Here is a 25,712-nt window from a genome sequence, read left to right as displayed (position 1 = left end):
TTTTTATGACTTTTTATGCCTTAATATACTATTATGTTTTTTTGACATTTTATGCCATACTATACTATGACGTTTTTGGCATTTTTCTGCCATACTATACTTAGATGTTTTTTGGCAATTTTATGCCTTACTATACTATCTTGTATGATGCCTGACCATACTATGACGTTTTTATGACTTTTTATGCCTTAATATTCTACGATGTTTTTTTGACATTTTATGCCATACTATACTATGATGTTTTTGGTATTTTTCTGCCATACTATACGTAGATGTTTTTTGGCAATTTTATGCCTTACTATACTATCTTGTATGATGCCTGACCATACTATGACGTTTTTATGACTTTTTATGCCTTAATATACTATGATGTTTTTTTGACATTTTATGCCATACTATACTATGATGTTTTTGGTATTTTTCTGCCATACTATACTTAGATGTTTTTTGGCAATTTTTATGCCTCATTATTTTATTTCATCTCATACCTTCACATACTATGAATTTTTTTTGACCTTTTATGCCTTAATATACTATGATGTTTTTTTGACATTTTATGCCATACTATACTATGGCTTTTTGGGCATTTTTCTGCCATACTATACTTAGATGGTTTTTGGCAATTTTTATGCCTCATTATTTTATTTCATCTTATACCTTCACATACTATGATGTTTTTTTGACATTTTATGCCATACTATACTATGGCTTTTTGGGCATTTTTCTGCCATACTATACTTAGATGGTTTTTGGCAATTTTTATGCCTCATTATTTTATTTCATCTTATACCTTCACATACTATGATGTTTTTTTGACATTTTATGCCATACTATACTATGGCTTTTTGGGCATTTTTCTGCCATACTATACTTAGATGGTTTTTGGCAATTTTTATGCCTCATTATTTTATTTCATCTTATACCTTCACATACTATGATGTTTTTTTGACATTTTATGCCATACTATACTATGGCTTTTTGGGCATTTTTCTGCCATACTATACTTAGATGGTTTTTGGCAATTTTTATGCCTCATTATTTTATTTCATCTTATACCTTCACATACTATGATGTTTTTTTGACATTTTATGCCATACTATACTATGGCTTTTTGGGCATTTTTCTGCCATACTATACTTAGATGGTTTTTGGCAATTTTTATGCCTCATTATTTTATTTCATCTTATACCTTCACATACTATGATGTTTTTTTGACATTTTATGCCATACTATACTATGGCTTTTTGGGCATTTTTCTGCCATACTATACTTAGATGGTTTTTGGCAATTTTTATGCCTCATTATTTTATTTCATCTTATACCTTCACATACTATGATGTTTTTTTGACATTTTATGCCATACTATACTATGATGTTTGTATGACTCTTTACGCCTTATGACATTTTTATGTCTTTTTATCGCTCAGTTTTACCAATGACGTTTTTATGACTTTTTATGCCTTCTAATGCCTTACTATACTACGTCGTTTTTATGACTTTTTATGCCTTACTACAATTCAACATTTTCATGACTTTTTATGCCTATGATGATTTCATGCCCTACCTACCTACCTACATACATATATAGTTACATACATATTGTAGTTTTTCACTTTACAGTGCTTTTTGCATGATAAATCCGAAACATATGGAGGGTTTACATTACAAAATGCTTTGAAAGGCAAAACACATACTCCACGATCAGTATTTGAGGCATCAGTGAGCAGAGACAGATGTAATGTGGTTGTGTTTTCTGCTGATGGAGTTGTTCCTGTATCGAGGCAGATAATAAAAACACATATCTGGCTCCATCAAGTGGCCGTATGAAGGTAACACAACTGAGTGTGTGATTGTTGCTAATACACCAATATACTGTAGTCTTCAAAGTGTGATGTACTGGTGTTCAAACTATAGCTATTCAAAATTACCATGTCAATAACATATATACCATCGTACACACTATTACATGAAAGTCTATGGTCACCATACTGCTGCTCTGTGGTGTTTCTCAAGAAGATACTTCATATTATAAAATTCAATTTACAAATAGTATGGCATTTGAAGAAATACAAATTATTATCACATTATCACTACACAGCAGCGATTCAAACCAGTGTGTTTCAAAAGGAATCAGGGGGAGTCAGAGAGATGATTAATAAGAGCGGAAAGTAGAAAAAGAAAACATACATTTCTGTTACACAAAATTATATCGTACTCTTCAGATATTCCTTTACTATAAACTTCCTTTTTTTAAAATTTTTATTGTGAATGAATTTCTATTTTCAGAATACTAAAAATGATTCAAATTATACATCACCTGGTCTTAAACCATAGGTATGATAACAGGTCACAAGAAGATGATCAAACTATGCAGTTAATGTCATGACCTTTTAAATGATGGCATTTAGAGGTTCACATCAAAATGTCCCATCATGTTTTATGTGACATCTTAACCTCTGGCAACTGGAGATCAAAAACTATAGAGAAACACATAACCTGGCCTTCTGATCACAACCCAAAATCACATCATAAAACAACAGTGAGTGCTGCTATTCTGACCACATACTGTCTAACTAGTATGTGGCTATCTAACACCGTCAGAAATAGAGCAAACACATGTCAACATCAGGAGAAAACAAAACACAGTCAGCTGACCAATAGATTCAAACCCAGATCCACTGGCTGTGAGGCGACAGTGTTAAAAACTGAGCCACGCTGCAGCCAAAACAGTCAATTCTTCCAGTCTGAACATGTGTGCTGCCAAATTGCCCTTGAGCAAGCGACTGAAGCTGTGCTCCACCACTTGGAGAAGACGCATCCTACAGAGTCATCCAAACACCCTGAGCATGAACATGTTTACTCATTCAAAAATATGTCTTCTGCCCAGTCTCTCTGATTGCTCTCAGGTTGAGGTTGGGAGTCAGTGACCTGGATTATTATCATTTTGCGCTGCAGATGAATCAGCTCTGGCCACCTGCCATTATTGTTCTGTGCCTGTCAATGGAATCTGCTGCAGGCCAGGCTGCTCAACCAGCGTCACAGACAAACACTGGGAAAACCAATTAATCATTTCTGGGTGTGAAGGACTGCAGCTTTTGGTCGAGACTTTGGCTCGTCCAAAAAAGTAAAATGCATCATATGTAGTGTGAAATAAAACCACATGAAGTCAAAGGCAGGATTAATGAGATTATTTATCAGATGAACACTTACATTTTACTATCTTTTTTATCTTTTCAATTTATTTAAAGCTGTTCTGATCAATGTTTTTAAATTAACAATGGATTAAATGAGCCATATACAGACACAGTTAGCAACTAGCTGGTAAACACAGAAGAGAATTTAGCAGCTGAAGAGCCTGGTGGAGACCAAAACAGAGATAAAACAAGATTATTAGACTTACAGGACAATTTATCAGGCAAACAAAAACATATGACGCCAAATCAATGATGGAAGTGCTCTGTCTGCTTGATAGCTTCATGATTTATGATAACATGTCTGATGTGTTTACAGCTTGCATCACTGGCCCAAAACAGAGTCTAATAGCAGCACAAGTAGAGAAAAGTTACTGAATGATTGTCATAATTAGCTAATGTCAGCCGCCACAAGCTACTGGTCATACCAGACCAAGTAAAGCTAGCATAATAAAAAATGAGTGTATACTGTGTCCGTATACAGGACTGTGTAACTTTTGATTTGTAAGAGTGACATTTTGTTTCTTATTCTTTAAAAGTTACAAGAAAGCTCCCTGATGCAAGATATAGACATTTGTTTATCTTTATCTCTCTATTACATTTTTACTTCTTAGATCTAATATTTGAGTTACTGTTATGGATTGGTCAATTACTTTTTTGTTTTGTTTTCAATGTGCACTTTAGCTTGTTGTTTTTCTTTTAATTAAATCTTTTACATGACTGTATTAGAAATGTTATGATTTGATCATTGTATTTCAGTTTAATGCTAATTTTGTGGACTATTTTGTGTTTTCATATTACCTATCTTGGTCAGGACAGGCTTGAAAATCATCTTTTCATTCAATCTTAAAAAAGGTCCCATATTTTCGACTTTCCCTTTATTTGAAGTGTTTATCCAGAAAAGATATATTTGTGGTTTTAAGAACCAAAAATCATCTCAATGTAGTTTTACATCTCCTCTCTCCGGCTTCTCTCTGGAGCTCTAGCAACAGGTCGGTGAGCCAATCAGAAGAGAGGAGGCTCTGAGCTTCTCCTCTGATTGGCTGACTGTTTTCTGAGTGATCCAAAAATACAGCAGATTTCAGGTAAAAACACTCAGAGAAACCAAATCCTGCACGGTTGGATGGTGGGTCCAGGTGGGCGAGGCTTGGGGCATGGCTGAGAGCAGTGACTGCTTTGCTATGACATCACAAAGTTACAGGAAGTCCTGACGGCTGGTTTTAAGGCTCAGTTTCTGAATACAGGCTGTGTGTGTTTCTCTGTGGACTGAGGCTTTGATAATTTCACAGTATTCATATAGAACCTAGACCTGAGCTATAATCAAACATTTATAATCAACATTTTACGAAATATGGGACCTTTAATGAGGCTTTTCTCCTTAAATAAAATGTTAATTTATATTTTTATTGCAAAAATATTAAAAGTTTATTTGGATCAGAAACCTAAACTCATTTAAGTCTCATCGTTACAAAGAAGAAAAAGGTTTTTTGAGGTGATATCACTCTGACACGTGAATAAATCTGTGTCTACGTCGCTCACACCTGACCTGCCAATCAGACCCGGTCGGCGCGCAACGCGAGAGCGCGCGCAGCCTAGGAGGAGAGGAGGGAGCGCGAGAGAGGGGGAGAGAGAGAGAGAGAGAGAGAGGGGGACGGGAGAGGATGCGACCAGTGCTGCAGAGGGACCGTCTCTTTACTGATGCTCAAATGTGCGAACAGATCATCTCTTCCTCTTCTTCTTCTTCACAGCTCGTCTGAAGACTGCATCAGGTGAGCACCGAGATTTACTGTGAACTACACACGGACTCATGTCGGGAGGAGCGACGAGGAGGCGTCGTGAGTTGCAGGTGCACGATAATCTCAGGAGATGTGTCAATTAGTGAACAAACTGGAATTAGTTTTTATTTACATTCACACTAAAATAAACGTCTGTAATATTTGTATCATATATAAAACGTCCTCAGCAGTTTGTCTGTAAATCTGTTGCTGGAAACGTTTCAGGGAGGCACCGAAACAACAGGGGGAACTGCAGTTAACTGTGTAAACAGGTCTATAAATGATTTTGATTTTCAGAATAAAGTCTTGGAGAATAGTCTGATCTGGCATCCACTCACTGTAATCCGAGCAGGAATGTGATGAATGAAGTCTACTGTATGTGTGAGTGGGCGACAGTCCCCACACAACAACAACAGGATTGTTCTCTGACATTTCCTCCCATGTTCACTCTTACTATGTCCAGAGAAACATGATGTAAAGATGCACTTGTTTTGTTAAAGTTATTTTCTTCTTATTTGGATGAATCTTGAATGGATCTTTTTTTCTTTTCTTTATAAGCTTCCTGATCAGCATTTCCGTCACTGATATCATCAGAGCAGATAGGGAGTGACTGTTGATGTAATGCAATACTTCCTGCCTTCTGAATAATAAATGAAGACAGTCACTGACCATTATATACTGATTCGCTCTCTCTCTCCTCTCTCTCTCTCTCTCTTTCTTCTGTTTTCTCTCCTCGCAGCATCAGCTCTTTCCTTTCAAACCCCGCACGGACCTTTCCCTGCTGAATGTCACTGTGCTGTTGGAGACGCTCGCTCCTCTTTGATAAGTTCCTCAATCATTTCAGCAAATATTGACCTTCAATCTCTCGCCTCCTCAGGTGATAACATGGGGAACGGTTCAATGAAATCAAAGCGTTACAAACACACTGACGGCTCCAGTGCTTCCTCTAACGGCCGAGCCCACAAAGATCACGGTGGTGGGTACAAAAACTCGTCCCTGGACTCCCTGAGGGCCCGGGTGGAGGAGCTGGAGCGAGAGGGCAAGAGGAAGGATGAGGAGCTGTGCACCAAAGAGCAGCAGATCAAAGGTCTCCAGGAGCAGCTGGTCAAACAGACGCGAGCTCTGGCCGAGCTGAGCGAGGAGATGCAGAACAAGTGCATCCAGCTCAGCAAGCTGCAGGACGTGATGAAGAACCAGACCGCAGCTTCCGCATCACGGCCTCCCTCCATCAAAACCAGCGGGAAGAGCAGCCCTAACCTCAGCGTCCGCATCAAGGAAACCCTCAACAGAAGGAAAGGCGCCAAGGCTGGGGTGTCGGCCGAACCCACATCCAGGACCTACGACTCCAGCAGCCTGCCCAAGTTCTCCTTCGAGAACGCCCGGGTACCGAAGGACGCGAGGTGAGATGTCTGTCTTTTCTTTATTTTATTTTAGGAAGTCTCAAAACACAAGCTGAGGAAAGAGGAACCAGACAGCAGGCGGTGAAAGGTTCGTGATACCCTCAGGCTCAGTCCATCTCAGCTCGGTGGATGAGCTTTAAAAAATGCAAGCAGCGAAGGGAGTGTGTGGTGGGTGGAAGGTGGCCAGGAAGATTTTAGTGTTAATGACATAAAAAAAAATAAAAAAAATCCGAGGTTAATCTATATCTTCATGATATATAGCCAGAAGTATGTGGACAACCCCTTTCTTTATCGCATGAGTTCCTAGCTCTAATAGCTCCAATAAAGGGAAGTCTTCATGCATCAGTATACAGTATATTGTAGATGTTATTACCCAACTTTGTAGCAACATTTTGGCCACTTTCTGTGATAAAGTATAAAGGTGCACAAAGCTCCATAAAGAAATGGTTTTCCAGTTTGTTGTGGAAGACCGAGACTGGACCTCACTAACGCCCTTGTGGAGCAAATCCCCGCATCCAGGTTCAACAAAAGCTGAAACCAGAAGAGTGGAAGCTGCTGTAGCAACATATTAATGTCCATGAGTTTGGAATAACATGTTGAAAAACCTCATATCAGGTGTAATCTTTGGGTGACCACATACTTTTGGCCATAAAGATACAGGTTGGCTACTTTCATGAAACAAACAAACAAACAAAAAGAAAACAGCCTTTTCAGATTAGGACTGTCTTTGCAGCAGCAAATATAAAAAGACATGAATCTAAATGTATTTCCAGTTAAACAGGAGCTCAATCCTTCACATCCAATAAAATGTAATTTCTCCTGCATTTTCATTGATCTATGCTACCACCTCCGTGTCACTGTAAGCCCCACCCCTACAGGAAGTAGAGTATATCAAATTAAGGGAGTAAGTTGATCTCAAAATGCTGCCTCATGGGCAACACAAGGCTTCATGCCTCATGAGAAAAAAGAAAAAAAGAAAAAAGAAAAGACACTGAGGATCATTTAAATTAAGATAACATGCTCAGTAACTGTACGAATCAGAATAACATTATAAATTATAATAACAAGTACACATTGAAGAAGCAAATATTTCACCTGCCTCAGAAGATGTTACATATGAAGCATGTGTACAGTGCGCCCCCTGGTGGCGCTGAGCAGACACACACGTCACTGATCTGCACGGTGTGTGTTGGGTGCTGAGACCTGCAGCAGATCCTGCCTCACCCGACTCTAAATTAACCATGTGCAACAAAATCTTGCAAGTTTTTAGATTGTTTTATATACCTGGTATTAATGGTGACTCTTTGTCAGTCACATGACTGATGTGCTGCATAAAAGAAACCAGAAACAGCTGCAGATGCTGCGCTGGTTAAGACGAGAGAGCTGAAAGATATTTGTAAAGTTGAGTGGCACATTTTTAACAAATCTCCAGATACACTGCACTTTTTTAAAAAGAATTTCCAGCCCATTTCATTTCATTTAAGTCACACGTGCTTTCCAATTCGTTAAAGAGGAGAGGAGCTAGAGAAGGTACAGAGGTGCATCTCTATATAGATAACATCTGGTCACATGTGGTCATACATGTTCAGAAAAGGTTCTGAGTAAATCTAAGTAACGTGAAGACACATTTATTTATATATGGCACCATTCAGAAATAAAGCAAGTCATCAGATCATTCAGATGACATTAAAACAGTATTTAAAAACAATAAAAACTAGTTTGAATCGATAAAAATATTTAAATAAGTCTCATCAAGACGGCATAAAATCATGTAAGAAACTTAGGACAAGTGCCGCACTGATAAAAGCTGCAGCAAACAGTGATGTTTTCATCCTTGATTTGAATGAGCCGACAGTTTCCAGTGATCTCAGGTGTTCAGGAAGCTTGTCCCACAGGTGAGTGGCAGAGAGACAGAGAGCTCGGTTTGGATTCTGGATGCTTCGCATTGCACAGGGAGATCGGAGACGTATTCGGACCATTTAGTGCTTTATAGACAAGTAGGAGGATTTTAAAATCCACCCTAAAAAAGACATCTGAACTCACTGCCATTACAAGTCAAGTCACTGTTATCTACACGCTTTCCCTGAAGGAGCTTAACAACCTCTATTCTTTGCGTCCGCGCTGCTTTAGGTCAGATTCAACTGTCACAGACAAAATCTCTGTGGGATCAGTGACGACCAGCGGACCTCACCTTTTACCGCTCTGCAGAGCGTCAACACATGCCGCCCACGTCCCCTCTCCTCCGATGTGGCATTCAGCCACTTTTGTTCTCTTGCAGCTTAAATGAGAACAAACACAACGAGCGCTGAGCCGATTCGTCACTGAAACAAAACCTGGCAAAAAAATAAAAAGGAGAAAAAAGAGTCATGTTTTTATGTTTGTTTTCAGCGATGTGACGGGGTGTAGAGAGATTCATTAGGATCAAATCCAGCTTAAGGACCTTTAATATACGACCTCTTGTCATGTGACATAATTTAAAGCGCACACGAGCTCAGTCTGACAAGAAACAACACAGAGCGTTATTTAATGAGAGCAGGACGTGTTGTTGTATTTTCCAACATGAAAGCCAAGTTGTTGTTCTGGTGGTAGGACATGAACACAGCGCTGCAGTGAATAAAATGTGAGCATGCCGAGTCTCCCTCTCTCAATCTAATCCTCATGTTTAAAACATGTGTCGCTAATAAGCCCAGGATGGATTATATAACCCGAACTGATGGAAATGAGGCAGCCTGAGACTCTCCTGCAGACCGGCCCTTTGAAGAAGACTCGTCTTCAGTGCAACTCGCTGCAGACGGAGTAACGACGCGGCTGTAGGTGGGAGGGGAGGACGCGGGCTGAAAAATAAAGAGCTGGATGTCATCTGCTCTCGTTTTTCATAAAGCCCAAAGTGATAATTTATTACACACGATAAGGTGGATAAACAGACCACCCACCACCTGCGCCGCTCGCCCTCATGATCTACAGTTAACGTTCAGCCGGGGCTCTTAACCTTTTCGGTTTACTACTCCCCAAAGGAAGTGATGTCTTCTTCTGACGGGCCCCTCGACCACAGCTGTTCAAATGCACAACGGTGAACTCTGACAGCTCATGATGATTGGAGGGAGACCAGAGGCGGCAAACAGGGCTTCGTTTCACAGGGGAGAAAATATTTAACACAGAAAAACACAGTGAGTAATGTGGATGTGGGCGTCCTGGTGGCTCAGGATCGAACCACACAGAAATATTTAACAGTATTACGATTTAGTTTATTTAAGGAAAACTATCAGAACCATGATGGAAAAATATCACAGCCCCGATATAAACATCTACCTCAGTAAACTTCATGTAGTTCTACAAGTCAGTGGCGCTCAAACCTTTTCAAATCAGATCACTGACGCCCCTCAGTTCATCTGATGAGACTTTTGCTTTTAGATGTTTCATTATTAGATGTTATGGACTGCCATGAGGAATATAAGTAAAGCACATCCAAGACCGTTTTCATCCCGTGTTTAGTTCAGAGGATCTTTGTGTTTTCAGATTTGTTAAAGAAGAGTGTGAAGGATAGAAGGGAAGGAAGGAGGAATTAAAAGAGGAAGCAAAGAAGAAAGGAAGAAACTATATTTACCTTGCTGTCAGATGTGTAGAGTCTCTCTCTCTCTCTCTCTCTCTCTCATCGTGTCTGTCAGAACAAAAAGCAAAATTATGCAAAAAAATATAAATGTACTGAGTCACTTTCACTTCAGCCTGTAATGTCTGTAGTTTTAGTTTCCGTCTTCAGATTCTTTGATAATCTTCTGTGTCACCTCCCTGAGAAAAACATGCTAAACAAACCAAAAGCAAATGTTTCCTCTTCATAAATAAAGAGGCACTTCCTGCACGTCCTTGTGTGATGCCACATAAGTTCATCCGCGGCACTTATACAGCACTTTCTCTAGTCTTATTGACCACAGAAAGCGCTTCACGTTACAGGCTGCATTCACACGCACAGATACAGCGTATGGCACTCGCACAGCACTTTCTCTAGCGCTCGCACTCAGGGGCATTCTGGGGTTCAGTGTCTCGCCCGAGGACACTTCAATATGTTGGCCGGAGGAGATCCTCAATCCTAAAGCTGCAACACTCAATAACAAACATTTAATTCCACAATCAGATGTCTAACTGACTCCCGGTGTCTCGGTGTTTGTTGACAGTGTGAAGAAGCTGCTGACCGACGCCCTGAACAAGAACCAGTACCTGAAGAGGCTGGAGCTGCAGCAGATCAAAGACATGGTGGAGTGCATGTACGAGTGCACGTACCAGCTGGGAGAGTACGTCATCAAGCAGGGAGAGCCGGGGAACCATCTGTTCGTCCTGGCAGGTGGGTGCAGTCCTGTTTGATCATTCATCAAATTTAGGAAGAACTTAGCAGCAGTTACACACCTCTGACTACTGATGATTACACCTGTCTCACACACACACACACACACACACACATACACACACACACACACACACACACACTCTGTAAACGTCACATGACACACACTGTCCAATGAGAGGCAGAAGCAACAGGGTGAAGAGAACGGTCTGCAGCTGCAGTGATTTCACTTCTACTGGAGGTATTAATGAGTGGGCGGAGTCTTGTTTGGCCTGCTGGCTCTCCATTGGCCACGCCTCCTCTCGAAGGCCAAAAGAAGCACATCATGTAAAAATCCTGGGAAATGATCTCAGCACATTTTACTTCCTGTATTTCTGGAGTTAGTATCTCTAACTCCAGATGCATTCACTTAACTTTTAATGACACCTGGGTTCGTTAAACGTCATTCTCTTTACTTTTCAAATAACAATTTGGTTTGCAGAAACATTTAACACATGTGCAAACACTTGATTTCACCTGAGAGTCTTCTCCTGGCTCATTTACTCATTTACTTTATTTTACCATTGAGATTAGAAAAATAAATCTTTTATAGGAGAGAACTGGCCAAGATAGCAACCATACAAACACATACAGCATGAAACATCATACCACATGTACGAGATGAGAGCAATTTGAGCTGAATGGCCTCTCAGGAAAAACAACTACATGTCTTTAAGATGCCCTTAACATTTTCAACAGATATAAGATCCAAAGGCGAAGATTTTATTTTACATTTTAGCAGTATTATTCAGTATTATTCAGTATTATTCTGTATTATTCAGTGTAAAACTACAGGAAATGCTGTGAATAAAAGCTGCAGGTCTGTTTCTGCTGTACAGGGTTTCGTACAGCTGCTTGTTTGCAGGTGTTTTTACAGGTTTCATCTACCTGCTGGTGAAATCATGAAAAAGCACAAGAGGAATTTACTGATGAATGAGCAGCCTACTGTCCGGTCTTAAATGGACTGAATGACATTGAAGCACGTGTCTCTCTCCTGTGTCTTGTTTTTCCGTCGGTGTCCTAAATGTGGCTTTTAAAAGAAACCACTGATTGTCCCTGTTTCATATTTACAGACGGGAAGCTGGACGTGTTTCAACACAACAAACTACTCACGTCGATAACGGTGTGGACCACTTTTGGGGAATTAGCGATCCTGTACAACTGCACGCGGACGGCATCGGTGCGAGGTAACACAAACAACACAACTCAAGTTGTCTTCCGTAGGGATCGAATCTGTGACCCTGTGGCGGACGTGATCAGTATTATTATATATTTCTTCGCTCACTCTGTTCGCCACGAGGTCGCACGTCCTCAGTGGTATGAGCTGCGTTCACGATAGGAAAACCTCTGTGACTGGTGCGGAGAGTTTCCCATCCCGTCCAGTTCCCTCAACCATCTTCTTCCGTCTGTAATCCGACACCTCCCTGACCTTCGTCGGAGCTGCGGCGACTTCTTAAAGCCGAGGATTCGCCTAGATAATGAGAGCGGGAGAATCAGATCGGGTCATTAGACCGAAGTAAACAGTGCTTTTGCACGGGTGTGTTGACAAAGGCTTTGCTTGATATCCACAGCTTTGCATTCTGATTGGTTTTCACCTCCTTGGCGTTTGGAAAGCACATACCATGTGCTGTGCGAGTGCTCTCTGTCCGGGTTTGTATATTTAACCAAGTAGTTGACTGGTGAGCCCTTTGGTGGTGGTGGTGGTGGTGGGGGGGGGCACACACCGAGATGACCTCCATATTAAGGGTGAAGTGGAAACACCTCGACAGTTTGACGAGTCTCTCTGGGTGGGTTTCACATGATAACACATGAAGTGGATAAAGGGGAAGTCGTTCTTTTGCTACTGGTTTGTGTCAAACTTTCACAGCCACCTCGTTCTGTAGTTTCTGTATTTGATGTGACTCATTACCAGGACGCAGGACAGATTACAGTGTTTTTCTCCTTTGTCCAACATAACAAAAGAGTACGTTCTGTCTTTGCGGTGCTGGAGGGGTTTAAATTAAACATGGAAGATAAGGGAAGAGAAAAGAAAATCTTTGTTGTTTCTTCTTCTCTGTTCCTTCGTGGTTATCAGTGCCCAACATTTTCTCAGACACTTAGTATCTGCTAATCAGGGGCAAAGGTCAACAGGCTAATGTGGACCATGATGGACGTGTTGTTGCTTTTACAGCGGTCAACAAAGTGCGGACGTGGGCTTTGGACCGGGAGGTGTTTCAGAACATCATGAGGAGGACGGCTGAGACGCGACACGACCAGCACCGCAACTTCCTCCGCAGGTTAGCATCACGCTGTAGCCGAAAAAGCTAGCATGAGATGATGTGTGCTGTAGCTAGCAATCTACAGATGGAACTGCACATGAGACGTTTAGGGGACATCTGTAAATTGTACCGTCTACCAATAAGAGATGAGATTGTCAGCTTAGAACAAAAACAATGAACTAAAGAGGCTAAAAGTTGCCGTTGGGCAGCAGCAGCAGGATTGTGAAAATAGTCCTGTACGGACTCTCCATTGTGGCTCCAAACTGTATAAAATCATTCTTAATATGTATTGTTTTGATTATATAATTTTAACTAAAGAAACAATTTGGTCAATCACAGTGTTTTGAAACCGCTGCATTACCTGATTTCTTTGACACAGACAATCTAGTTCTGCCTGAAATGTCCCTGGCATCACGGCTATATTCGCAGATACAGAGATGAATGTTCATCATGTGTGTTTTGTCTTTCCTGTCAGCGTTTCGCTCTTGGCTAATCTACCAGAGGACAAGCTAAGCAAAATAGTGGACTGCCTGGAGGTGGTAAGTTATTCTGTCAAACTCTGTGTAATTCCACCGGCGGGACAATTTTGACTTTTCATTGTGTTGCACAACCCGTCTGGCAGCTCCTGGGAGCCCCAGCGTTGCAGATAGCTGCTGTCAAAATATCATTACCATTTGGCCATATACCATTACTGCGTGTCAGCATATTCTCTCTACCTCCAGTTGGCGAGACCTCACAAATTAACTTGTTGATGAACAGAGCCGATGTTATTCCTGTCATCGCCGGCCGCTGTATATTGTTACCATAATTATTTGACCAAGGCCCCAGAAGGTGTTTATTCAAATGGGGTGGAGGGGGGGACGAGTGATTTCTAAAAGATGTGCGGGTGACAGGCTTTTGGTTTGGTGTGTGTGTGTGTGTGTTCGCTTCTCCTCCATCAGCGTTGTGTTTCAACAGCGAATGAGGCTTCGTGGGTCAAAAACAGCTTTTCTCAGCGTCTTTTCACAATGAAAAACTTCTGAAGGACAGTTTCCCTGCGATCGCTGCTCGTCCTCCCGCTGCCTCGCGCTCCTTCATTCAGTCGTTTCTGATGGAGCTGATTCTGTTGCGTGTCGGGGGGGGGCTGTAACCTAATAGTGGTGCAGATGTTCGCTGAGAACCCGCCAGATGATATTGAAGCTTCTTGTCAAACAGTGGGGGAATGGAATTTGGTGTGTTTTGCATGAGTGTGTGTTTTGCATGAGTGTGTGTGTGTGTGTGTGTGTGTGTGTGTGGGGAGGGGGGGGGGGGGTCTGAGCACCTTTTCAGTCTGATCTGCAGATTGGATTTTAAGAAGTGGAAAGTTTCAATAGTCAACAAAAAAACAAACAAAAAAAAACCCAGTTCTGTTGAAAGTGAAAACGTAAAAACAGAGTAAGAATTAAAAGAGTGACCTGAGTAAAGACATTAATGCTGCCGGTCCATGTTATCCATCTATTGTGATCGCATCACGCGGGTTGTAGCTGAGAATAGAGGAAACGGTACGACACAATTAATACAGCACGTTTTTTTCGCGGACTGATATTATACATATCGATGTGGCTCCGAGGCTGTTTTTCCTTTTCTCGTGCGTGTTTGAATGTGTTTGTTCACTGAGAACAAAGACACACAAAGACTGACTGACTGCTGCTGCTGCCGGAGCCTCAGATTAACAGAGGAATGTGTTTTTATACAGAAGACTGTGGTTTTTGTCTCCTGGAAACTTACGTTGGAAGCACGTTAGAGAGGGATCTCTAAATGACCAGTACGACCTGTGTCAGTGCACACGTGGGCACGTGACTCTCTGCTTTACCACACATTTAAAAAAAAAAACAAAAAAACAGTGAACTCACCCTTTAACTGTTTCTGATGTAAACAATAAGATAGATGTGACGTCACATACAATATTATATAATTAATTAATATTATATTATTGTATTTTACGTGTCAGATGTTTTTTATTATGAATAAATCTATTATTGCAATAATTAGATTATTGGATTATAAAAAAAATATATATAATATTATGGCCTTCTTGTGTCGGTAAACAACATCACACTTCTTCTGTGTTTGCTGCTTATCAAGAACAGTCATTATAGTGCAACTGTAAGAGCTGTATCCAGCAGCCGGCTAACTTAGCTTAGCACAAGGACTGGAAACAGGTGGAAACAGCTAGCCTGGCTCTGTCAAATGGTGACAAACTCCTCTTACCAGCGTCTCTAAATCACGTTAATTAATATGATATATCTTGTTTATTTAAAAAGGGAGTTTATGTGCGGGAGTGTTTCTTAGCTCGGAAGACTCCAGATTTGATAATATAAATGCAAAATGGACCATGTAACCATATATGTTGTTCATAAGTATAAAATTTGAAAGTACAACTTAAAAAAGTCACATATTTTCTTTGCTTTTTGTCCATGAGCATCACTTCTCTGAGAGTGAAAACTGTTAATGGCACATTTTTACCTCTTCTTAAATCTTTCATGCGTGCTCATGTCAAAAATGATATATTCTAACAGCTCCTTGAAGGCAGCACGATGCTTTCAAGGCGAGCTGCACAGGACAACCGGACCACCTGGGGAGGCTGCTGGAGACACTGGGGGGCGGCCGGTCCTCGTTCTTTCCTGAGAAGATAAACGTTGGACTGGAGCTCAGCAGCCCGGTTTAACAAACCTGAGACTCCATTCAGACGCTGTCGCTCCCCGCCACGGCCACTATAAACACAACCTTGGCGTGTTGTCTCCGCCGTCACAGACGGGTGTTAAACTGGCCTCTCCTGAAGCGTAAACAAGCTCGGACGCTCAAGGAAAATGCCACTTGTGTCAAGAGTTTTGACAGTAAACACCAGGGAATGTTTACGCGTGGTTGCTCTGATTTGTTTGTTCACTTTTCACCGCCGTCCTCTATAGTCCAACGGATTACGGCCGTGAGCGGCTGTCTCAGCTGCGGAGGGGATTTGGCATCCGTCCCAGACAACGCTTCACCGTCCTGGTCACCTTCATTCTTTCTCACTTCCGCTTCTTCACCTAAAAGCTTTAAAAATGGAAGGTGATCTGGCAGCTCGCTGACTCAGCAGCCCCGGCTTTAGTGCTGTGGTTGGGACGGTGCGTTAGGGTCGGTGTGGAGAGAGGGAGAGAGAGAGAGAGAGAGAGAGGGAGAGAGAGAGAGAGAATCTGCCTCTGAACATACTGTACCTTGGTGTTTAGTTCAGTATCTCACAGTGATGCTCGGTTTTATGACGCTCGTAAAACTGAACCAAACACTGAAACAAACTCCAGTGTGATCTGCACCTCTGACTCTGAGTTTACACCAGCGCCATGGAAACCACTTACGTCTGATTGACTGGTATAATCAAATCAGAGCTCATGTGAAAAGTATATTTAATCTTCAGGTAACCGTGGCAACAATTTAGTGCAATTAATCCCATTAGCCCCTAATAAAACCCTCCGTCCTGACCAGCAGGTTGAGAAGCCGTGAATGAGGGAACATCATCGATGGCTGAGCTCCAGCTCCCCGTCCCGCGGGGGACCGGCTACCAGGAATCAGAGCGGCCGGGTCGATGGTTAAATCAATATAATGCTTCAGCTCTGACTGTTGTCACCCACCAACCAACCAACGCCTTCTCTCCCCCCCCCCCCCCCCCCCCCCCCCCCCCCCCCCTTCTGCCCATTAGGAATACTATGACAAGGGAGAGTACGTGATCCGGGAGGGAGAGGAGGGCAGCACCTTCTACATCATCGCACAGGGGAAGGTAACGTGTCTTATTGTAACAGGTGACAAACAAGCAGCACAAACAACATCATCTAAACTTTACTGACTCCACCTTCGATCCTAAACCAAAGACCAGACTCATCGTGGGACGTTTATAGTCTCCACTGAACCCAGATGAATTCATTTCTTTTCAGGTTAGCACCTTTTAAATGGGGCATGACCTTCATCATCTATTTAATGGGTGTATTACTGCCTTTAAATGACGATTTCTTAATTAAAAAAAATGATACTTGAACAATTCAGTGAGTAGAAACCGCTGAGAGAACAAGGAAGAGTCGACATCTCTGTTATGAAAATGTGTGTGACACGAGCCGCACTGCAGAGACTGCTGACGGCATTTTCAATATCTGCAAACAATGGCGCTCATTTGGGCCAGAGACACGAGCCGTAATCCTGTCTTCACAACAACAAAATAATAAATCCTCTGGTTCCTCGGTTACACAACGCCCCCTGCACTGATCAGGATGCTGCCTCAGTCTTTGCAGTGAAAGGCTTTTTCTCATCAGTCAGCACGAGGGTTTGAATGGCTGGACTTGCAGGACTCTGGGACTGTCCCGTTCAATTTGACCTCCACATGAGTGTAAAGAAAACTCCTCAACACAATGAAAACAGCCGGTTTGTCCAACTGCAAGCAACATTTTTGTGTACCTCGACCCCAGTGTCGGAAATCATTCCTTAAGGTTATTAATTTAAAATAATGACAAAAAAAAAAAACAAGTAAAAATACAAACAAAAATAAATGTTTTCCCTCAATAACAAACTGGTACTCCAACAAAAACAATATGTTGTCTGTGAGTCTGGGAAGGTGTGGGACTCCCAGACTCTCATACTCCACCCGTCTGTCTGATATGTGAGAAACCTGACACCGGGGAGCGAGGGGAGATGGAGAGGGGGGCCAGAGCTGTCCGCTGGGGACTTTGAAAATGCCATTATGAGCCGATGTGAGACAGCAGCTCCTCAGCGCCAAGCTAACCGAACCAGAGAAAGACACATGTTGTTCGGGAGGAAGGGGGTTAATACAGGAAATGGCTCTCCGCTCCCTCCCACCACACCCTCTCGTACCCCCCCCTGACCAGGGAGGGAATAAACTCTTGAGAGCGGCTGCCACCAGGAAAAACAGGGGAAGTGGAGGTCACGGGGGGTCAAACGGGACACTTAGTTAAAACACACCCCGGCCGTTATGGCTGTGATGTCATTGTGGCATTTTTCTCCGGCAGGACGATGCCACGAGCGGGACGTCTGACCTCGACCGTGGCGAGCGCGCTGGTTTTTAAAGCCTCACAAATTACAGACAGACTTTCACAACATCAAGGCTGCTGCAGAGTTGTTGTTGAAATCTGGGCTGCAGCCCGAGATGCCACTTAATCAGTCATAACCAATCACGTTCCAGTTACCAATACTGCATGTGGTCTAATTGGATAATACATATTTCAATTGTAATTAAAAAAAAAAAAAAAAGAAAATGTAAAATTGTTGTTTTTTCGTCTCAAAACTTTTAATTTAATTTTAATTAACATGATTTAATTTGATTTTTAATTCTAAACAAAAAAGGAAATCACGTGGTCTATTCGTTTTTTGTTTCTAAACAAAAAGTGAGAAAACTAAATTTAAAAAATGGGCCAATTTGTTTTTTTTTCCAATTCATTTGTTCATTTCTCATTTTTGGCAAAGGCAGTATGTACGTGGTGTCAGACACAAAGCTTGCTTTCAAACAAAACAATAAAAAAAGGAGTTGCCAGAAACAAAAAACATTTTTCATTTTTTGAATTCTGACAACAAAAACATTTTTGTTTTTGAAACAAATAACAGATTTACTCTTTTTAGTTTTTGTTTTTAAATCACAAATGAATTATGGATCATCCGATGATACCCAGACTGAATATGTTGATTTTTTTTTATTTTTAACTTTTTAAAAAAAAATATAATAAAATACTTGGAGACAGTTGTAAGCACACACCAAAAAGCTACAGCTGTGAACTGGAGACAGCATGGCGAGGAAGCGGAGAGCCCTTTAAGACTCCAGCTGACTGTGTTGTGCAGGTGAAGGTGACCCAGAGCACCGAGGCCCACAAGGTGCCGCAGATCATCAACACGCTGCAGAAGGGAGACTACTTTGGAGAGAAAGCTCTCATAAGGTAAAAACCACCAATACATTGTCATTTTTACTCTGCTCGATTGTATTTGCGTGTGTTTTAAATGCAAAAATGTGTGTTTGTGTGTTCACGTGTGTGATGTGCATCTCTCTCCCAGCGATGATGTGAGGTCAGCAAACATCGTGGCCGAGGAGAACGGGGTGGAGTGCCTCGTCATCGACAGAGAGTGAGTATCCTGCAGGTGGGAAAATGAAAACCGAGCTCTTCTTCATGCAGAGTTTTGTCTTGTAAATTATGGTTCTGAGGGAAACGCCGCAAGGACGACAGCGTCCAGCGCGTCGTCCGATCATCCCACGTGACAACACCAGCTGCACAGGATGATGTGATCTTCCTCCTTCATCTCAGTGGGATGATCAAAGTCGGTGGGGGTTATGAAGCCTATCAGCCGGCATTCCAGTGGTTCTATTGTTGACGTGCGGTTTTTGTTTTTCCAGGACATTTGATCAGACAGTGGGCACCTTCAATGAGCTGCAGAAGTACCTCCAAGGCTACGTGGCAACACTCGATCGTGACGACAAGAAGAGACATGCCAGGTAGGCTCAGGCCAGAAATATGAACAGAGAGCCGTGTTAAACGTCTTTTTGTCAAACGAACATAAAACTTGTAGAGGAGTTCTGGAGAAGAAGCCGCAGTGGATGAAATCCCAGTCGGGTATATTTGATTCTTTAGATGATCCATCCCAGTATCAATGAGCAAACCCTTTGACGCTATTCAAAAATCACACCTTTGCTTTTTTTCCACATTTGGACTGGCCGGATTAAATGTTTCCCGTCTCCATCCAGGAGGTCGGTGTCGCGCCACCAGAGTCAGCCGCTGTCTCCTGACGTCATCCAGCTGAAGGAGATGGTGTCGGTGTTCCCTCCGTCCAGACCCTTCGACCACCTGGAAGTCATCGCCACCCTCGGCGTCGGCGGCTTTGGACGAGTAGAACTGGTAAGACCTGAAAGATTATTTATTTACTCTATAAATAACATTTAGAAATAACCAATTCTATCGATCATATCCATCCGTCCGTCCTTGCATGGACAATATTTGTAGCCACGTAAATTCTTAAAACTGCTCGAATTAAAGCAGCAACTACATTTAAGTGACAAAAGCTGCAGTTCCTCTAGTGACCACTAGAGTCTGGCTTATAGACATGTTTACAGCCTGGTGCAAAAACACTGTTTTTGGTCTGTTTGTTGTAACTGTACGTTTTTATATAACTCACCTGTTTAAATTTTATTAAGGCTTAAAGTTACGCACAATTGAGGGCGTGGCCTCGTTGGGTGACGTCAACCTATGGATGACGGAGGCTACGTCCATCTTTATTTACAGTCCATGTGTGAAACATAGCACTCCTGTCAGAAACATACAAAATACTGTATAGTTAGCTTAGCTCACCGCTCTGTTTTAGCTAGCTAAGTAGTAAGCTAGTTTAGTTAAAAAAAACTCATTGCCACTTGTTTTGTTTTGTTTTTATTTACATTTTTACATTCTACATTTTACTTCCTGTTTTGTTAAGTGGGCCTGAAAGCTGACCTGCTCCTGAACAGTCAGTGGTCGAGGTGCATTGTGGGTAGTGTAGGCACAAGGTTTTGACAAGAGAGAAGAATAATGTGTGGAATAAAAGAGATATGATATGTGTTCTTTTAATGTTGTTATCTCATGACATCCCACTCTGTTGTTGCAGGTGAAGGTGAAGGGCAAGGACATCACCTTCGCCCTAAAGGTCATCAAGAAGAAGCACGTGGTGGACAACAGGCAGGAGGAGCACATCCACTCGGAGAGGAGGATCCTCGCCGAGGCTCGCTCGCCTTTCGTCGTCAAGTCCGTCCTCCCGCTCAGCCGCCTCACACTTTTCTATTTTTTTTTTTTTTTGTTATCCCAGACGACAAAACCCTGCTCCATTAGTCTGAGAAAACAGCGCAGCGCTTATTGGTTTTTGATGAGATCACAGTGGAGGGCTGGAGCAGATTACATCTTCTCCATGGGGGAGAATGGCAGAGGGATATTGAGACGTCTGCTGTGGAAATCTAGTTACTTGTTCTGAAATATTGCAGCTGCAGCTTTTCTTTGCCTTCTGTGAGATTACTGACGATCCGATTTCACTGTATGCTGAGGAACAGACTCAGATATTAAAGTGATTCTTTACAACAACTGAACCCCCCCTCCCCCCGACCTCCTCTTCACACACTCTTCGTGTTTATTTGACCTTTTTTCATATGTTTTAACTATTATCTCTTTGTATTTCTGATCTGTATTCAAGACTGATGTAAGGTGATCTAAGATTAGGTGTAGGGCGTAGAGTGTCGGCGTGGTGCAGCATCTCTCACCTGCTCCGTGGGAGTGATATTGAATCTGCACATGCTCCGTGGTTGCTTTTAACAGTCAATCACACCACAAGGATCAATTAGTAACACATTAGATAAAAAGATTAAGCTTGTTTGTGCAGTGATATATTATATTCCACTGCAGTACATTGTAATAATTATCCAGGAGTGTCACAGCCACATTGAGGAGAAAAAAACAATCTGAAATTACCAGAATAAAATTATAATTTTGAGGATAAAATCAGAAAAAAAGTCTCAATATTATGAGAAGGAAGTTGTAATTTTAGGTTGTGTCTTTTTTTTTAGAGGGAAAATATCAATCAAAATCATGCAATCAATCAAAAAAAATATAGAAATAGAGTAATAAACAGGACAAATGCGGATTATAAATGTTTACATGAAGGTCAAATCTTTTACTTCCTGTGTCTTTCTCTCACCCCAGACTGTATCGCACGTTCAAGGATAACAAGTATGTGTACATGCTGCTGGAGGCCTGTCTGGGTGGAGAGATCTGGAGTCTGCTCAGAGACAGGTAGGAGAGACAAACCGCTAACCGACGCCACTGGGAGAAAACTTACATTTCTTTTTTTTTTTTAATTTTTGAATTGTGAGATTACCGTCTATTGAGGGAGCTCAGACTTACTCCGTCTTGCATCAAGGTGCTGCCTGGAAGTGGGTTCAGGTGCATCTGTGTAACGAGGACCACTTCTCCTGCCTCTCAGATGCTCTCGGAAGCAGCTGGCTCTTTCTCGTCAGCAAAAAGTTGAAATCCTGTCTCGTCCGCAGGGGGAGCTTTGATGATCCCGCTGCCAAATTCTGCGTGGGTTGCGTCACAGAGGCTTTTGACTACCTCCATCGCAAAGGCGTCCTCTACAGAGACCTGAAGCCTGAGAATCTGATGCTGGACACTGAGGGATACATCAAACTGGTGAGGGTGTTTTTCCTCAAATTGTTCTACGATTAGTTGTAAGTAAGTCAAGTCATTTGCATTGTGTAATTGATAATTATGGCGCTCTGAGGAGCCGAATGGTTAGGGTATGGGTGACGTCACAGACGCTACACAGTGGACTTTCTTAGAGTTAACTGATCAGCTCTTCTTTCACAGGTTGACTTTGGATTTGCTAAGAAGATCAGATGTGGCCAAAAGACCTGGACCTTCTGCGGTACCCCGGAGTACGTGGCCCCGGAGATCATCCTCAACAAAGGCCACAACTTCAGTGTGGACTTCTGGTCTCTGGGCATCCTGGTGTTTGAGCTCCTCACCGGCAGGTTAGTGCATCTGTGCAGTAAAAGGCTTTTGTGCAGCGTTGAAAGCTTCCTCGACGGGCTGACGTACGTGAAATATCTTCTCTTTTTTTTTTCTTTTGTCCCCATCCCACTAGTCCTCCGTTCTCAGGGAGCGACCAGATGATGACGTACACTTTGATCTTGAAAGGCATCGAAAAGATGGACTTCCCCAAGAAGATCAGCAAGAGACCCGAGGACCTAATCCGCAAGCTCTGCAGGTACGGCGCTAACACGGGCAGAGCATCGCTCAGAAGTGAAGCTAGACAATCCCAGTAGCTAATGAATCCTGCAATCCACCACGTTTACTTTTACTCGTACTCAGCCACCAAATCTCTCGGAACAGAACCAACAAATTGCAGAGAAGACAAACACTCGCAGTCTTTGTGCCTGAAATAGGTCTTAACGATGGGATTCAGTCAAAAATCTTGAGTGTGAAGTTCAGTTGAAAGCCAGATATGCAACTAAATCAGGAGGAGGATGTGTCTTCAAATGCCAAAGCAAAACAAGCGATAGTACAGAAGAAGCAACTCCAAACGTCTTTGGGTCAAAACAGTAACGTGGTAATTTCCCACTCTGCTGAACTTTTACAGGCGAAATCCCTCAGAGCGACTGGGCAATCTGAAGAACGGAATAACTGATATCAAGAAGCACAGGTAAGCAGGAACTGACTCATTTTGTTGCTGATCTCAACTGGGGGGAAAAATTAGCCGCGCAAATAGGCGCTAACTGAACATAATGAATGTGGCCCGGCGAGTTTATGACCTCAGCAATTAGATAATTGCCGAGCACACTGCACGAGAGCGGCATCCTGCAGAACATACTCAAAAGACTTATTACATTATTGGATGTGATAATAAAGCCTCAGTGTTATCAGGATGATTTTCCTTCATGGAGATTCTCCCAGAAAAAAAAAGGGTTGAATGTTCATAAAGGTTACGCGCTTCGATTTTTAAACATTTGTCTTGTATGTGTTTGTCAAACTCGCGACAGTTCAGACATGTGAAGATAACAGTTTTCTAGTGATTGTAAATGACATTTTGTGGTGATTATTGACCTTATTAAACTACTTTTGCAAGTACAACCATTGATTTCATAAGATAGACACATCACAGACATGAACAAACAATGGTTGTGGTGCTTTGTTCTACCTCGGGCGGAGGCATCTCAGAAACGGAGATTTTCTCCTCTTCTAACAGAAAGATAAAGATTTATGTTCGGACATGTTTTTATTCACGCTTCATTTTGTGTCTGAAGGTGGTTTAATGGTTTCAACTGGGAGGGACTGAAGGCGAGGACTTTACCGTCTCCACTGAAAAGAGAAGTAAGTAAAGATGTTTATCCAAACTTGTAAAACTACGAGTCCTAATACTAATAATAGAGACACGTTTTCCTTCACTCCTGGATTAGAGTTAGTAAGTCAGGAGGTATCTTAAGAAATAACTCTCCCTTCCTCCGTCAACAGCTCCTGGGGCCGACAGATCACAGCTACTTCGACAGCTACCCTCCGGATGAGGACAGTCCTCCCGATGAGCTGTCTGGTTGGGACATGGACTTCTAAGACCTTCTCCTACACCTTTTCCTTTTTCGATTTCACATCCTCACACCGAAAAACTAAATGGGCACCTGTGAGAAAATGTGTCACCTGTGTGGTGCAGTGGATGAACACTCACCTCAGTCGAGCACAGCTGGCAGTGTCGTTGGATGGGAAGCCGGTGAGGGATCAAGTCCCTGTTTGCTGCTGCTTTTATGCCCCCCGGATGGTTGGAGCACCTGCGAGAAGAGTTGGGTAACGAGAACCGCGAGCTCTGCTTCGTAACCGGTTCCAAAATTATAACAAGATAGCATTCATGAAAAAAAAACTTTTTCAATCCCACAATTCAAAATCCTACAGATATCTTTTTCAATGCCGAAGTTTGAACTTGATGTGTTTCAGTCTACAGCTCCAGTTATTTGTGCGTTGACGCTCACGTGCAGTGAAACACTGATTTTAAAACGTGAAACTGCTTCATTTAGTGTTTCTACTGATTTTAATCGCCTGGTCCGTTTGTTTCGGAGACGAGGAGACGTCTGCGGATAACTCCTGCACGACTGACCATGAAGGATTCCTAACTGGGAGAAGCTGATGGCAATGGTGGTGAGGACAACTCCCATGATCCAGCGCTACTTCACAGCCTCAACAGACTCTGTCGTCTAACATTAGACGATGAAGTGACAGGTTACAGCGTGTGTGTGTGTGTGTGTGTGTCCACTTGTGTTCATCTTCATATTACCAATGAGGGAGTAAATCAGTGTCTTATGTCACAGTATTATGTTTTTTACATCCCTTTAATCCATCCACACCCGTAATAATCATCTTTTACAGAAACCCGTTTTCTCCGGGTCCTCACGATGGCTGGAGATAAGGAGTAGTTTGTTGCAGTTTGTTTATGGCTGCAGAGGAATTGAGGTGTGTGTGTGTGTGCGGGAGGAGGAGAACAAACACACACTTGAGAGAGGAAATTCTACTTAGCTGCTAAGAATCTAACCACAACACACTGCTATACCCAAAGATTAAAATTAATTTGTGTTAAGGAGCATCAAGCCAACAGTGTTGCCCTCCGCCGCTCAAAGTCCACACACAAAAACACCTTCTGCACTTATTGAGTGCGAGTGTCCCACAGCAGGGTGCTTGACCTGGAGAAATATTTACCCTTTTTGAAGCTGAGTCAACTCTGCGGTTCCCGGCTTCTTAAACAGAAAGTGAGTTTTCTGCTCAGGCCTGAGGCGCCGAGGAGGAAGAGGAGAGGGACAGCGAAGAGCAGAAAACCTTCAGGGTTTTACTATGAGGGGGTTAGGGTAAAAGAAAAAAAGAAAAAGATGTATTTTCCATTTTTTAAACACTTGAGGTTTACAGGAAGTGGACTGTGTACCGTGTGTCTATGTATATACTGTGTACTGTAAAGCACAATCACCGAAAATACACAATTTATACAATCCAAGCTACGTGTTCCTTTATGTAAACCTTAAAACTGCGTGAGTGGATTTTGTAAATGTCACACATATATATACGTCTGTATGTTTGTATGTATACACTGACTGGTGAATGTGTGTGTACAGTATGACTGTGTATGGAAGCACCTGAATTTCCTGGATGAGCTGTGGCCTTAAGATAATGACTGATTTCAGGATACAG

At 42.2% G+C, this 25,712-nt stretch overlaps 1 protein-coding gene across 1 annotated transcript; it reads left to right on the top strand.

Annotated features, from left to right (window-relative positions):
- Positions 1-5,851: 5,851 nt before the first annotated feature.
- prkg2 (protein kinase, cGMP-dependent, type II) lies at positions 5,852-24,098 on the top strand. Its single transcript, XM_022753771.1, has 18 exons — positions 5,852-6,366; positions 10,536-10,702; positions 11,815-11,928; positions 12,912-13,017; positions 13,475-13,538; positions 16,691-16,768; positions 18,829-18,923; positions 19,039-19,107; positions 19,376-19,474; positions 19,724-19,874; positions 20,614-20,750; positions 21,696-21,785; positions 22,040-22,181; positions 22,359-22,522; positions 22,636-22,758; positions 23,131-23,193; positions 23,795-23,861; positions 24,003-24,098. The coding sequence occupies exons 1-18, from the start codon at positions 5,852-5,854 to the stop codon at positions 24,096-24,098; spliced, it is 2,340 nt and encodes a 779-aa protein (XP_022609492.1).
- Positions 24,099-25,712: the final 1,614 nt, after the last annotated feature.

Source organism: Seriola dumerili, unplaced genomic scaffold (assembly GCF_002260705.1).
Source record: "Seriola dumerili isolate Sdu_G_001 unplaced genomic scaffold, Sdu_1.0 BDQW01000193.1, whole genome shotgun sequence".
Lineage (NCBI taxonomy): Eukaryota > Metazoa > Chordata > Actinopteri > Carangiformes > Carangidae > Seriola > Seriola dumerili.
Note: the sequence above shows the minus strand (reverse complement) of the source record. Positions and strands in the feature narration are given on the sequence as shown.

Coding starts and splice junctions, on each gene's coding strand:
- prkg2 (XM_022753771.1), top strand. CDS start 5,852: ATGGGGAACGGTTCAATGAAATCAAAGCGTTACAAACACACTGACGGC. Junction 10,703..11,814: donor CCATCTGTTCGTCCTGGCAG/GTGGGTGCAGTC, acceptor TCATATTTACAG/ACGGGAAGCTGGACGTGTTT. Junction 13,539..16,690: donor TAGTGGACTGCCTGGAGGTG/GTAAGTTATTCT, acceptor TCTGCCCATTAG/GAATACTATGACAAGGGAGA.